This window comes from Mesoplodon densirostris, chromosome 1 (genome assembly GCF_025265405.1).
Source record: "Mesoplodon densirostris isolate mMesDen1 chromosome 1, mMesDen1 primary haplotype, whole genome shotgun sequence".
NCBI classification, from domain to species: Eukaryota; Metazoa; Chordata; class Mammalia; order Artiodactyla; family Ziphiidae; genus Mesoplodon; species Mesoplodon densirostris.
In genome coordinates this window covers 221,578,372-221,595,154 of record NC_082661.1, presented here as the reverse complement: position 1 = coordinate 221,595,154, position 16,783 = coordinate 221,578,372, and the positions used below count along the sequence as shown (strand labels likewise).

Genomic DNA, 16,783 nt, shown 5'->3' with positions numbered 1-16,783 from the left:
TCATTCTCAAACACACACACACACACGCACACACAATGCTAAACAAAAGCTTCATAAAACAATACTTACCCTCATTATTTGCAGTATTAATCTAATATTGCCTCTTTTCTCTTTCATTTGGAAAAAAAAGCTCTGGCTGCAATGTATTAAATAGACTTAAATTACTCTTCAATTGTATCATAATCTGAAGTTTGAAAAACACTGGTCTACACAACTTATACAGAATATTCTTTATTATTTATTGTGTATAGGCATTATGTTCCCTACCAGATTAAAAGCTACTCAAGGGTGATACTGTGTGGTGCAACATAGAGTCTTTTGCAGTATCTAATCATGCTTTTCATATTAGTTCCCCAATAAGTATGTGTGGAAGCAAAAAAGGAAAGAAAAAAGTAAGGGAGGGAGGAAAGAAATATGAAAAATATCTCTGGAGTTGTTGATTATACTCAGAAATTAAGGTTGTTGCTATTTAGCAAGTCAACAGAGAGAGATCATTCAAGTTATTTACTGGGGAAATTTCCAGTCCATGGGGTATCTGCCTCTTCAAATAACTTCTTCTTCAATCTCAATTTAAACTTAGAAATTAGTGTTACATCATGGACTCTAGGACAGAAAGAAAAATAGTGAGAATAAAATGACTAATAGAGAAAAGGTAACCTCATACACACTGTGTTCCTTTTCTCTGCTGAGTATTGAGGGGAAGGAGAGGATGGGAGTAAGACCAAGGGTGTGAAGTGTTTCTCCAGAGGTGAAAAAAGCTTTTGACTTGATTTCGGTAAGGCCCGTGAAAAAGCAGTTCTGTCATTCCTGTATGTGCGGAACACATCGGTATGTGCTGCATACATCAAGCAATTTCTGTGAGCTGTCTGTAAACAAAGTCAGCGCTAAGCACTAACACTCCCAAGCCCCTCAAGTCTATAAAAGAAACCAGGAAGTACACTCTATCTCATGACATCTCAAATACTGCTTTTCAATGAGTTGAAAGATTTTTTTTTTCTCAGATTCAAAGAGGAAAATTTTGGATGAAATTTAAAGTTGAGAAGTCATACAAATGACATACAATTACTGTAATGACATACTCAGTTTGACTGGGATTTGAACATGAGTCTTTGTTATTCAAAGTCCATCCTCTCAACTACCTGTTGTACTGACTCTGTATACAACTGACCCTTAAGTAACATGAGTTTGCACTGCGTGGGTCCACTTATACGCAGATTTTTTCAATAATAAATACTACAGTGCTACAATCTGAAGTTGTTTGAATCTTTGGATGCAGAGAAACCTTGGATAGGAAGGGCCACATATAAGTTATAATTGGATTTTCTATCGCATGGAAGGAAGACGCCCCTAACCCCCAAGTTGTTAAAGGGTCAACTGTTCTGTATACAAAGTAACAACATAAAAATAGTACTTTCCATGAACAGGAATATTTTTTCCACATCCTTTGTAAACATTTGTTTGCTGTTTTTTGATCTGCAACATAACAGTAAGTATACAGAGACAAATCCAACAAATGCAGAATTAAAAAATATATAAATGCCAATAAGTTACAATAATATTATATGAAACAAATCTTTCCATAGATCACTGAGAACTAAATCCTACATACTTCACTTTTAAAAAATAATATTGCAATGGAAGTTTTAAGAATTACTGTAAGATATTGGTTTTCTATTGCCAAAAAATAATTATTAAAAATAAATATATAATATACATAACAATGTATTGTCTTCACTTCTGTGCCTTTGAGAGAAATATGTCATTTGAAAAGGCAGATTTATGGTGGCTCTATCCCCAAGAATGTAGGCTTGTTGCAATTATTGAATTTCATTAAAATTTATTGTCTCTTTAGAATATATATGTAGTATATGGAGAGAGAGAGAGAGAGAGAAATGCTATGTACCAAAAAGAGATGCACTAATACTGAGATTTTAGTATTTAGTAACTTTAACATGCTCTAAAACATTCAGTAAAATATCCACTGCCCAGAGAGTGCCTATTTAATTATTTCATTGGACAATGTTAGTTTAGTTGGATTACCAATATTGTTAAGTTTCAAACTCATACATTTATTCCTCACTAGTTTTGTCAGATATTATTTTGTTTCAGAACCACAGACTGCTTCTGCCAACCATCTTAAAAATTCACGCCATTGGTGAGAAGCAGATGGAGTTAGTGTATGAATACTGAAATCAAGGCTGAATTCATTACAATTAGAAAATTAATTCCAAAACCATACCCGATGCAGTAGTATACATACAGTTTACTTTGTTTAAATATACTAGGCTGTTGATTGGCAAAATAAATGTAAATTTTACTGCAACTGCTTTAACACAATTTACTTTTTTCAGAAGTCAAAAATACAACCACTCCTGTATTATCATCAACTTCTGCAACAAAAACATCTGTACCAACATCAAACACAACGTCAACACCAAATGTTGCAGAGAATTCAACAGTTGAAATATCTACTAAAGGTAGGATTAACTCTTCATGAAATTTACTTTAACTTTAACAAATTAAATTAGTAGCACCCATATAAATTAATCATAGGAAAATAATTTGGGAATCTCATATCTGTGTTATGAAGGTCTAGGTTATTTCACTATTTTGAAACTCATGTGTTATTTTGGGTTGAATACAAAACCATGAGATCACAGTGGGCTTCTTCGATGATATCGCTTTGGGTCACTTCCTGTTTGTGAATGATCCTGTTGTGATGGTTACATATACAAAGTTTATTTTTAGAGAAGAAAAAATTGTCATTTCTCAGTCATAAAAATATCTTTCTAAATATTCCAGTTCCCCACTTAAGCAGCACAGCTAACAAGGTGAAACTGTATTCATAACAGAGCTGCTTGTATATTTTGGAGATTAATCCTTTGTCAGTTGTTTCCTTTGTCAGTTACTTTGTTTGCATAGCACAGGGAGATCAGCTGGATGCTTTGTGACAATTTAGAGGGGTGGGATAGGGAGGGTGGGAGGGAAGCTCACAAGGGAGAGGATATGGGGATGTATGTATACATATAGCTGATTCACTTTGTTGTACAGCAGAAACTAAACACAACATTGTAAATCAATTATACTCCAATAAAGATATAAAAAAATAAAGTACTAGGTAAACTGTGCAGAGCCAAATGTCTCCTCCCTCAAACACAGCATGTGTATATATAAGAACCAAGATTTTATGAATGTCACATAGTAAAAATAGAACCCTTGCCCTAATCACAAAAGGACATTCTGACATGTTTTAAGAGAAAAGGGAATGCTACCATGAGTAGCAAATCAGTAAGTTGTGTTCACTACTTAAAGCAGATCTTTATCCTTTTATTGGTCCCCCTGACCTGTATGAGTGCCATCGTATCTGAAACAACATTTACTACATGCTCACTCTACGCAAGGAATTATTCTTCATACGATGAAGATTAAAAAAATGACTAAGGGCCAGTCGGAGCATGCGGCAACTGCGGGGAGTGGGGGGAGGGGCATGGGAAAAAAGAGGTGACTAAGGGTTAGTTACTGCCCTCAGAAGCCTAGGAGAGGGCTTTGTACAGAGTGGGAAATCAGTGGATTGCTTCATAAATGAAAAAAGTTAATTAATTACAGGAGTTTGCTAGTTCCTTTATTATTTATGTTTATTGGAAGTTTCAAAGCCACAACTAAATCAACAAAATGAAATCTTATTTTGGGAAAAAAAGGCACATTACTCTTAGGTCCTATTGACCAGGTAATTTTTCCCACTGGGAAAAATAAAATGATTTTAAATAATTCACTTTTAAAGAGACCTAAGTAACAATCTGCAGTAGAAATTTGCTTTTGGGACCTCTCATACAAAAGTGTGTGTGTGTGTGTGTGTGTGTGTGTGTGTGTTTATCGGGCCACCCAAGCATTCAGTACTTACATTCTTCACCTTGGACAAAAGAAGCTGGAAAATGGAAAAATATAGACAAAGGTTTACCCAGTACCTATAGAAGGACTTTGATTCACCTTCAGATTTGACTTACTTTTCTTTACTCCATGACAGGTGAGATGAAATTGTAATTAATAATAATGTCATCTATCTAGGATCTACCAGCAAGGAACTCTTAGAAACATCTCTGCTGTCAACACTGTCTTCAGTAACCACAGTAGTTAATGGTGAAGGTGAGTAATGTATCTGTTTTGCCATCATTTTTCTTTTATGTATATCATCACATACCTTACCATAATAGTCACCCTTTTAAATTCAATTAAGTGGGTTTTAGCATATTCACAAGCTTCTGCAAACATCTGGGACATTTTCATCACCCCCAAAAGAAACCCTACATCTATTACCAATCACTCCCCATTCCACCCTTCCTCTAACCCCTGGCAACCACTACTTTCTGTTTCTATAGATTTACTTATTCTAGAAATTTCATATAAATGGAATCATATGATATATGATCTTTTGTGTCTGGCTTCTTTCACTTAGCATAATGTTCTTAGATTCATCCATGCTATAACATGTACCTGTAGTTTATTTTTTTCTATGACTGAATGATATTTCATTGTGTAGATAGACCACATTTTGTTTATCTGTTTATTAGTTGATGGACATTTGGGTTGTTTCTACTTTTTGCCTATTGCAAATAATGATGCTAAGAACAATTATGTACATGTTTTTGTGTGACCATGTGTTTCCATTTCTCTTGGGTATTGTCAAAAATTAATGAACAGAAACCTCAGTATTTCAAATAGAGTTGATGGGCCAGAAGAGGGAGCTCTCACACCCTGAGACAATAGCAGAGCCCAACAGGAAGCAGAGACTCTCTTCTTTCCTGGCAAGGACTCAATCAATGAAAAGTCAGGGACTCTTTGTTTACTATTGCCCTCCCCACTTCCTTTTCCCCTCTATAAAAATGTTCTTCTTCCCTTGCCATGTGGGAACTTACACATGACTTGCCATGGTTGCAGACCCTGAATTGCAATTCTCTTCTGATCCCAAATAAATGCATCTTGGCTGGAGAAATATCTGTCAGTCCATTGGCTTCAGGTCAACAGTGAATACCTTGAAGTGGAATTGTGGAGTCACATGGTAACTCTATGTTTAACTTTTTGAGGAACTGATTTCCAAAGCAGCTTCACTATATTACATTCCCACCAGAAAGGTATAAGGGTACCTTCTCTGCACTGATGAGTCTGTCTCCAGTAAAAGGAAAACTTATATCCTGCCTTTAGGCAGAAAAGGGAGATATTTTAATGCATTTGCTACTTCTTAATTGCATTCAGTTTAAAATAATTTTATATCAAAGATGCATATTTTGGGGTGACATATTCTGGTTTCCTTTAGTAGTTTGTGCAGTGGATCAAATCAGAGAAATACTTGCTCAACTCAAGATCACAAAGATTTAGATCAATGTTTTCTTCTAAGAAGTTTATACTTTCAGGTTTTAAAGTCTTTGATATAGTGTCAGTTAGATGTCCAGCTTCATTCTTTTGCATGTAGTCATCCAGTTGTCCTAACACCATTTGTTGAAAAGACTATTCTTTTCCCATTTGAATTATGGTAGCACCCTTGATAAAAGTCAGTTGGCCATAAAGGTATGTTTTTACTCCTGGACTTTCAATTCTAATCCATTTATCTGTATATCTATTCTTATGCCAGAATCATACAGTCTTGGTTGTCATAGCTTTGCATTAAGTTTTGAAATTGGGAAATGTGAATCCTCCAACTTTTTCTTCTTTTTCTAGATTGTTTTGACTATTCTGGGTCACTTGAATTTCCATATGAATTTTAGGATAAACTTGTCTTAACTTTCTGCAAAAAGTCAGCTGGGATTGTGATAGGGATTGCATTGAATCTATAGATCAATTTGGGAAGTACTGCCATCTTCACAGCTGTAAGTCTTCCAAATCATGAATACAGGATGCCTTTATTTAGGTCTTCTTTAATTTCCTTTGATAATGTTTATAGTTTTCAGTGCAGAAGACTTTCACTTCTTTTGTTCAATTTATTCCTAATATTTTATTCATTTTATTGCTACTGTAAATGGAATCATTTTCCTCAATTTTGTTTTTGGATTGTTCATTGCTACTGTATAGAAATACAATTTATTTTCATATATTGATATTATATCCTTCCACCTTGTTGAACTCATTTATTGGTTCAAGTTGTGTGTGTGTGTGGTGTGTGTATTCCTTAGTAATTTCTATATATAAGATTTATCTGCAAATGGAGATAGTTTTACTTCCTCCTTTCCAATATGGATGTCTTTTATTTTCTTGCCTATTTGCCCTGACTAGAACTTCCAGTTCAATATTGAATAGAGTGGTAAGAGAGGGCATCCTTTTCTTGTTCCTAATTTTAGGGGAATGATTTCAGTATGTCACCATTAAGTATGATATTATTGTAGGTTTTTCAGAGATGTCCTTAATCAGGTTGAGGAAGTCCTTTTATATTACTAGTTTGCTGAGTGTTTTCATCATGCAAAAGTGTTAGATTTTGTTAAATGCCATTCTTAGTGTATTAAGATTATTATGTGGTTTTTAATCCCTTATTTTATTAATATGGTATATGACATTGATTTTCATATGTGGGACCGATCTTGCATTCCTGTGGTAAATCCCACCCGGTGATGGTATATCATGCCTTTTATATGTTGCTAGATTTGTTATCAATTATTTTGTTAAGAATTTTCATGTCTGTATTCATAAGAGATATAAGTTTGTAGTTTTCTTCTGTTGTCTTTGTCTGATTTTGGTATCAGGTTAATAATAGTCCCACAGGATGCACTGTGAAGTGTTTTCTTCTCTACTAATTTTTGGAAAAAATTTGTAAACAATTGATGGTAAATATTCCTTAAATGCTTGGTAGAAGGTACCAGTGAAAATTCTTGTCCTGGGATTTTCTCTGTGGAAAGCTTTTGATTACTAATTCAATCTCTTTACTTGGTATAGGGCTTTTCAGATTTTCTATTTCTTCTTGACTCAGTTTTGGTAGTTGATGCAACTGGGGTGTTAAAGTCTTCTACTATTATTGTGTTATTGTCAATTCTCCCTTTATTTTTGTTAATATTTGCCTTATATATGTAGGTGCTGCTATGTTGGGTGCATGTATATTTACAATTATTTGATCTTGTGGATTGATCCCTTGATCATTATGTAATGTCTTTCTTCATCTCTTGTTGCAGTCTTATTTTAAAGTCTATTTTGAGTAACTCAAAGTGGAGTAAATACTGCCAGCAGTTTACGTTCAAGAGCTCAGAATGCTACTCCCACTGGAAGGGCTGTGTCCTGGCAAGCTGCCCTCTGCCTGACTTCCTAGAATGCTCTGGAAGGTGCATTTTTCTGACCAACAGTCAGAATTAATTACTTTTTCAATTGCTAAAATGTGGGGGCCAGAGCTGTGTAGACTTAGATGAAAGGGAGGAAAATATTTCATTTTTGCAACTCCAGCCTGAATGGGCAATATTGCACATTGCTCAGCTTGATTTGTTTGTTAATTCAATTAAGCTCAACAGCCCACCTACAGGGGTTTGGTTAAATAAATTATAATACATGGATTTAAAAAGAACTAAGTAGCTCTAAAATATACCATCATAAAAATGTGTCTAATGTATGAAGTGTTTAATGCACTTTGAGTAATCATACCTCAATAAAGTGGTTTTTTAAAAATAAATTTAAAAAATGTCTAAATTGTCTGTTATGAGTACTGCTACCCCAGCTTTCTTTTCATTTTCATTTGCATGGAATACCTTTTTCCATCCTCTCCTGTTCAGTCTATGTGTGTCTTTAGATCTGAAGTGAGTCTCCTATAGGCAGTGTATATATGGGTCTTGTTTTTCGTTGTGTTTTGTTTTTTTAATCCATTCAGCCACTCTATGTCTTTTGACTAGAACAGTTAATTCCCTTACATTTAAGGTGATTATTGATAGGTATGTGTTTATTTTCATTTTGTTAATTGTTTTCTGGTTGTTTTGTACTGCTTTTCTGTTCCTTTCTTCTTCTTTTGCTCTATTCCCTTATGATTTGATGACAATCTTTAGTGTTATGTTTGGATATCTTTCTCTTTTATGTGTGTCTCTATTATAGATTTTTGGTTTGTGATTATCATGAGGCTTATATATACTTATCTCTCTCTATATATATATGTTTAATGTTTTTGACATCAACTTTTACATCTTTTTGTTTTAGGTATCCCTTAAATACTTATTGTTGATATAGATGATTTTACTGCCTTGTCTTTTAACTTTCCTACTAGATTTATGTGGTTGATCTACTACATTTACTGTATGTTTGCTTTTACCAATGAGATTTCTACTTTCATAATTTTCATATTTCTAGTTGTGGTCTTTTCTACTTCACTTAGGGAAATCCCTTTAACATTTCTTGTAGAGCTGGTTTAGTGGTGCTGAACTCTTTTAGCCTTTGCTTGCCTGTAAAACTCTTTATCTCTTCTTCAAATCTGAATGATATGTTTTCCAATTAGATTATTCTTGGTTGTAGGTTTTTTCCTTTCATTACCTTGAATATATCATGCCACTCCCTTCTGGCTTACAAAGATTCTGCTGAAAATTCAGCACATAGTCTTATGGGAGTTCTCTTGTATGTAACTAGTTGCTTTTCTCTTGGTGCTTTTAAGATTCTCTTCTTGTCTTTAATATTTGTCATTTTAATTATAATGTTTCTTGCTGTAAACCACTTTAGGTTCATCTTGTTTGGAACTCTCTGTACTTTCCAGAAATAGATGCATGTTTCCTTTTCCAGGTTAGGGGAGTTTTCAGCTATTATTTCTTCAAATATGTTCTCTGCTTTTTTCTCTTTTTTCTCCTTCTAGGACCCCTTATAATGTGAATGTTAGTATGCTTGATCTTATCCCAGAGGTCTCTTAAACTGTCCCCATCTTTTAAAATTCTTTTTTTCTTTTTTGTTCAGCTTGGGTGATTTTTCACTACTCAGTCTCCAGTTCACTGATCGTTCCTCTGTATTATCTAATCTCCTGCTGATTCCTTCTAGTGTATTTTTTATTTCAGTTATTATATTCTTCAGCTCTGTTTGATTCTTTTTTATATTTTCTAACTCTTTATTAACTTCTCAACGTGATCATTCATTCTTCTCCCAAGTTCACTGAGCATTTTCATGATCATTACCTTGACCTCTTTATCATGTAGATTACTTATCTCCACTTCACTTAGTTCTTCTTGGGTTTTGTCTTGTTCCTTCATTTGGAACATATTCTTTTGTCTCTTCATTTTGTCTATCTCTATACATTTATTTCTATGTATTATGTAAGTTGGTTGTGTTTTCCAATCTTTGAGAAGTGGCCTTATGTAGGAGACATCCTATGGGGCTCAGCAGCCCACATCCTTCTGGTCACCAGAGCTGTATGCTCTAGGGGTGCCCCCTGTGTTGACTGTGTGGGCCCTTCTGTTGTGGTGGAACCAACTACTGTGGGCACACTGGTAGGCAGGGCTGGCCCCCAGGCCAGTTGGCTGCCAAGCTGTAACTCATATGGTGACTGCCAGCCCACTGGTAGGTAGGGCCAGGATCTGGCATGGCTGGCTGTGTGACTCAGCAGGTCCCGGAGCTGGTGCCTTCCTGCTGGTAGATAGGACCAGGTCCCAGTGTGGCTGCTGTGCAACCTAGGGAGTCCTAGGGCTGGTGACAGCCTGTTGGCAGGAGGGGTTGGGACCTGGAGCAGCTGGTTGCAGAGCCCCAGATCTCTAGAGACTGGTGCCTGCCTGCTGGTGGGTGGGTAAGCCCCTGGCACTTCAAGGCTGGAGGGAGGTTTCCAAAATTGTGCTTGTCATCACCAGCATCCTCATGGTAGAACAAGCTCCCCAGAATGTTTGCTGCCAGCATCTATGTTCCCAAGGGGAATCCACGTTGCTTCTTCTCTCTCTGTGAGGCTCTCCAAGATCAGCAAACGAATCTGACGCAGGCTCCTTTCAAATTACTGCCTCTGTACTGGAACTCAGAGCATGTGAAACTTTGCCTGAGCCCTTTAAGAGTGAAGTCTCTGTTTCCTATAGCCCTCTGGCTCTCCCATTACACAAGCCCTGCAGGCCTTCAAAGCCAGATGTTCTGGGCACTCATTTTCCTGGGAGTGTAGGACATGCAGGTAGCGGGTCCCAATGTAGAATTCAGACCCCTCGTTCCTTGGGGAGAATCTCTGGAATTGTGATAATCCTCCTGTTTGTGTGTCACCTATCTGTGGGTGTGGGTCTTGACTATACTACATCTCTACCCCTCCTACCTGTCTTGTTGTGGTTCCTTCTTTGTATCTTGAGTTGTGGAAAATCTTTTCTGCTAGTCTTCAGGTGACTTTCATAGATAGTTGTCCCGTAAATAGTTGTAATTTCTCTGTACCTGTGGGCAGAGTTAGCTCAGGGTCTTCCTACCCCATAATCTTGCCCACACCTCAGGATATATTATCATTTTTTAAAGATTATTTTTAAATTGTTTAAAAACCAAAAAACTGAGTTTCAGAGAGCTTAAATGACTTAACAAAAAGCACAAACTTCATAATAACAATTTGGAATTTGAAAGTTGGCTCTTTAATTTTAAATTTTTCTCTCTATTGAATTAATTCATAATCAACTATTACTTAATGAGTAAGTATTACTATTTTCATCTCAACTATTTAGACTTCACTATTAAATAGTGAGCCCCTCAGGTTTTAACAGTGCTTATATAGCACTTTTCCTTCCTACACAAGATAGTCACAGAATTCTGTAACTTTTTGCCTTTCTTTTCCCTTTTTGGTGCATGTTCTGGTTCTTTCCCTGCTTTTAGGCTATATTTTGGGTGAGATTGCCAGCCTGCTATGAATGGTTATTTCTTTTAGGTTGCTCCTTTAAGTGGAAAACACATACACACATACATAAACACACACAACCAACTTGTTAGCATTGTGTTTTAAAAAGAGTAAATAAGTCCAAGTGAAAGGTGATATTCTTGAGCATAGGATAGGAAACATTATTAGCAGATGAATTTCACAATAACACAAGATCTTGTTATTTCTGCCTACTCTGATGTTGTTCATCTTACTTTCAGTGTGGTCAGACAATGTCTGATTTTAGGACCCTCAAAATTAATGCAATTAGTTGTTGTCTAAAATTGTTTGTAATTAGCAGAAACGTTTCCTCATAAAATCTTTTGCGAAAGTCCAAAATGTGAACATATCAGACAAATAGAAGTTCAACCACCCAGTTTGAAGCAGTGTGGTGGTATGTGCAGGGTGGACTGCTAGCCATTTCTCTCTCTTACCACCAAGTCTGTGAGGCTTCCCTACTGAACCCTTAGGACTTTAGTAGTACAGTTAAAGTTTACTGAAGTAAGTCATTATTCTGTTTAGTTAAATTCTATTCATAGTAAAATAAGTAATAAATGTGTTCTACAACTGGAAAACAAACAAAGCAATTCTTTTTCACCCTCCACCTAAGCTGGGAATAACCTCATCTGTAATTGTTAATTACAGTTTTTCCAAAGGGGCAGCTCAAATGTTTGAGAAGCTTTTAATGTCCCCATAAGCACTGTTGCTGATCTTTTATATGTAAGAACTTATGGGTAAATAGGATCAATTGATATGAGAAAATAAAGAAGAAGCTCCTACCAATATTTGCTCTGGCTCCAAGAAACACTTAAAATAGATTTTAAGGAAATAGAAAGTCAACCTCTATTTGTTAGTGAAGTCTCTAAGAAAGAACGAAGGGATTAAAAAATTACTACATTGCTCTGAGGGCACCAAATAACTCAACCCACTTGATTTGGGGGATATATAATGCAAAAAGCCACTCTAAGTACAGATATAAGTTTATTCATGACCTAAGATCAGTCCCAAGTTCCTATATGAGCTTACCCTGGTAAATTGGGTTAGAGAATTGATAAATCTGGAGACACCTAAACACCTTATTAGGCCAGGCCTAAACAGCAGGGAGGTCTCAGTAGTCTGCTCTGGCCTACTTTCCTGGGGTCATACTACATGGCACTTGATGGTTTTGCAAGAGGTAGGACATTGCTAAACACGCAATTCCAAGGGACCCTTAATGCCTACCTTTACCTACCCTCTAAATAATACGGAAAAGAAAAAGGAAATTTAAATCTATATAGAAATAAAACTTTCCCCTCTTCTTGTCTCCCACTGAAAGCTATAGTCCTACTTTATGTACATTCCTTCACCAGCACCATTTTGTGCTTCTTCAGAAACTTTGGGGACACCAGGATAGTCTGGTTGCATGATCTAAGCTCCTCTTCCTCAGGAGTGAGTACTAGAGGGAACTACGTCTTACGTTCTCTTTGAATTGTTCAGGTATTTGGCCGACATTCCTTCACATCTTTTTCCCTTGGGTTTAGCATTTTAACTTATTTACATTCTGAGGTATTCCTTTTCACTCCAATGGAGGCGTTCAGAAGAATCTGAGCAAAACCTCAAGAAGCTTCTTTGCCATTCTTTGCCACTGCTTTGACACATCTTCCTAGGATCATTGGTATAAACATTTAGGCCCTTCACAGTCTTTCTATGGGCTCTTTAATATTACCTCAGAAGTCACTTAAATGAATCAGGATATTAATTAATTTTACCCCAGACTACCCTCATTGTTATGGGTACATAATTTCTATGAAGCACTAGCCCATAAAGTGATCCCTGAAAATGGAGCCACTTGGGTAATTGTTTCAGAAAATACTACCCTCCGAGGGTTTTACAATGCACAATAACATCTGTAAAGATTCTCAGTAATCCTAACACAAAGACATTCATTTGAGGTTTTTTCAGAATCTATGCAGCTCCAAATAATTTGACTATAAAAGGGGTTTTTAACATAAACTAAATAACACACCAAAGTACTAGTATTCTATAGCGTATGTTTTAGTAACTGTTGACTTCAAAATCTATGCAGCTCCAAATAATTTGACTATAAAAGTGTTTTTTAACATAGACAAAGTAATATACCAAAGTACTAGTATTCTATAGCATATATCTTGGTAAATGTTGATTTCGTCAAAAAGTCACTTATCCCATATTCTATTTCTGAAGACAAAGTGACCACACAAGAAGCTTTTGTTATGTATATTGGACAAAACAATACTGTAAGTCAAATTATGTAATTTCAAAGGAATAAAGCTGCTTAATCCTCTTTGCTTCACAATTTAATTCCATAAATCCTCCCTTTCAAGTCAGTCTGTTGTAAACACACTTTAAATTCCTAATATAATTAATGTTCACATTTGTTGCTTACTCCCAAAAATTTAACCTCCCAAAACATATAACATGAATCTCACATTGATAATACCAAGACAAATTATAAAACAGCCCATATTCCTCATTCTGCTTGGTTCTAGCCAATGGTTCTAACTTAGGGCTCTGGTTGGAGTCAAAGTCTCTTCTCTGCATTTACACTCTATTGATGAGACTTTCTCAAGCATCTCTTGTGTTTGATTCTTTATTCCAAGTTAAATATGGTTTAAAAATTCCTCATATTTTGTCTTTCATACATTCCACCTGTATCAAATTCTAAGACTTAAAAGAACATAAATTTCAAAAACACAAGTCCTAAAGGTAAAGCCACTATTATCTTGATGCTGTGATTTAAATTAGTCTTGCTCAAGCAAAATAATGTTTGTCAAATCTAATACATATATTATTACCTAGACTTAACAGTGTGAGTCACACCTGTAGACCACAGCTGATATATAGTGTTTTCTGGGGGAAAATGGCCAGACAGAAAAACTGAAAGAGAGCAAACTGTATAAGTTTAAAGAACAGCTTTGAGATTGGTTTCCTTTTGCTCTGAGGTGTCAGTCACTTCTTGGCAGAAGTCCAGAATCTACTACCTGTGAACCTGAAGTGCAATTGGGAACATTTTCCCAAGAAGATGTTAATATAAGACTATGATTCTCATATTTTAATAAATGTAGGTTACCCATTTTCTTTTCTTCTGAGATTAGGATTTGAAATATTTAGTACACCAGTAAAATTTGAAAATTTATGCCTATGGCAGCATTAGTCTCCACATTTTTCATTCTATTCACTTTTCATTTAATACATCTTTCATTCTGTTCTATTTTCATAGTTCACCATGAATATTTCTAAATATTTGGATCACTTTCAAAACATTCCTGTCTCCTTCCATGGCCTAATTGACATGTGTAATTGACAACCTGTCCTGAATTGAGTGTGGGCTCTAATTCTATTCTCATTTGTGAAGTATATTCCACATTAATAATAAGCAATTCTCTAAATAAAATTTTGGGGATTGTACCCCCAGCTACTCCATTATTCTCCTTTTCTCTTTGTATTTTCATAAACTGGCAGCTCCTCACAGCTTCCCTAGCTATACATTCTATTTTTTCCCATCACCGAGACTGTTGAGTCTGCTTTATACGAGGGAATTCTTTAGCCCATCAGGATAGCTTTTTCATGGTTTCCAATTTTAGCTCAGCAGAAGAATTCTTCTCTGAAGATTTCTGAAGAAGAACTCCTGTTCTGATGTTTTCAAAGCATATGTTCTTGGAGTTCCAGTGAGAAGCAAGATCTTTATCCCCACGTTCCTCCATCCTCAAGTGTTGAGTTTCTGTACCTTTCCCACTTCCATACTATTACAAAGATCAATTTCTGCTTTCCTTATATAATAAGACATTTCTTTTCTTCCTCAAATATTTCCCTCTCAATTTAATACTTCAAGATTCCTCTGAAGTTGGTGACCATTTTCACTCATTCTTTCTCATATGCAGTGTTAATCCTATAGCCTATATTCAAATTTATTCACTTTCTTTAGCATACCAATTTCTAAAGGCTTTTTGCCTGAAGACATATTTACCCACTGTCTATGAGGTCTTCCTGTGAACTATAAACTTCTCCAGCATGAATCTCTCAAATGCACTAAGAATTTGCTTTACACTATAGATGCTTATTGCCATAGAATGAAAGCTGATTGGCACTTCTGGAAGGCACCAGCAGTTCAGGTTTCCAGACCTCTTTGTGGTAGGAGTCTATTAAACTGTCTTCCCCCCATCTCCAGCCAACATCGTATCTAGCTAACACTAAGCGTGCACTAACCAGTATGCCTATCTTTTCTTTACTAACTCAGTGTTCCCCATGCTAGACTTTGAAAAGACTGAAGGTCATCAATCATTTTGTTTTATAATATTTGTGCAAATATAGATTATTTAAAGTAACCTTATTCCAATGCAATTTTTGAAAACTCAGCTTATTTTTTCTTTGTTGCTGAATTTCCTTTTTGACCCCCCAAAATGAACTAAATATAATTAAAAGTTTATTCTGTTTACTTCTTGTTATCTCTCTCCTCCCTGTTATTCCACCTACCTGAAAATTCTCTCCTAGACAGCATGGGAATCATACTACCACTTTCAAGTACTACTACTGCCTTACCACCCCCTTTCTAGGGTAGCTGAGCAACTAAGTTTTACATCAGAAAGGTTTGGCTCTCTGTGACTGTGGGAAAATTATATAACTTTTCAGAATCATACGTAAAATTATGATCATAATTACTACTTAATTCATAGAATTACTGTTACGATCAAGTGAAATAACCTATATCAGACATGTAGGCGAGTCTAATGTCCCTCCACTTTTAAAAATGTAGTTAACTGACTCACCAAAAGACAGACATCAAAACACTGGATTTCTATATCTTGATCAGAAGACTTTAAGTAACTAATCTTCAAGTTGTAACTGGATGTTTATATTAATATTAATGATATGATCTAGTGATTGTTTACAGCCTTGATGGTTACTCATTTTTTTACATAATTAGGATCTACAGCCAAAGGTGTCACGAAGACTGAGTTCATCACTACAAGAACAACAGTGATAAATCTTCCAAATGCTATTTCAACATTACAAAGTTCCCAATCCAAGAGTAAGTACAAGAATTTGTGCTGAAATGTTAAACTAGTATATTGGATAGAACTAAACTCTGAATGTTTTCCAGCCCACAGTTACCAAAGAACAATGCCTTACTTATATTCTCTCCTAGTCTCTACCAAATGGGACAACAATTTAACAACTTTGCCTTGTACAGTGATACTCTATCCCTCCATAGCCACAAATGAGTGGATGCCAAGGAGGATCAGTCCAAGCCTGAGCAATAATCTATGATATCACCTGGCACAAAAAGGTGAGCTTGGCCAAAAAATTAGACAACTTTGATGAAATGGAAAAATTCTTAGAAACAAATTGCTAAAACTGCCTCAAGAAGATAGAAAGACTGAAAAGACCTAAAGCAATTTAAGATTCTGCATTAGAAATTTAAAATGGGCCCATGGAGAAAACTCCAAGCAGGATGGCATCAAGTGTGAATTCTATCAAAATATTCACAAAAGAAGTAATACTAATTCTTCTCAAACTCTTTCATGATGTAGAGGAAACATCGCACGGATAATTATCTGAGACCAGTATTACCCTAACACCAAAGATAGAAAAGAATGAAAAGAAAACACAAGTAAAGAAAGCTACAGACCAGTATCTGTCATGAACACAGATACAAATATCCTTAATAAAATATTAGAAAAAAATCTGTAACATATGAAAAGTGATATAAAGAATGAACAAATGGAATTTATCCAGGAATGCAAGGTTGGTTTTACATATGAAAATCAAGTAATGTAATACACCATATTAGTAGACTCAGTAAGTGCAGAAAAAGTATTTGACAAAATATAACACCCACTCATAATTAAATTAAAACTCAATTAAATATAAATAAAATGGAACTTCCTCAAACTGGTAAAGGATATCTATGAAAAATATACCACAAACATTATACTTAATAGTGAAAGACTTAATACTTTCCTCTTAAGA

At 35.5% G+C, this 16,783-nt stretch overlaps 1 protein-coding gene across 1 annotated transcript in view; it reads left to right on the top strand.

Annotated features, from left to right (window-relative positions):
- Positions 1–16,783, top strand: part of EMCN (endomucin) — a 55,576-nt gene that overhangs the window by 570 nt on the left and 38,223 nt on the right. Inside the window, exons 2-4 of the mRNA XM_060098082.1 lie at positions 2,352–2,477; positions 4,066–4,137; positions 15,738–15,842. Coding sequence (XP_059954065.1) covers positions 2,352–2,477; positions 4,066–4,137; positions 15,738–15,842 — 303 coding nt within the window. The remainder of the gene's footprint in view (positions 1–2,351; positions 2,478–4,065; positions 4,138–15,737; positions 15,843–16,783) is intronic.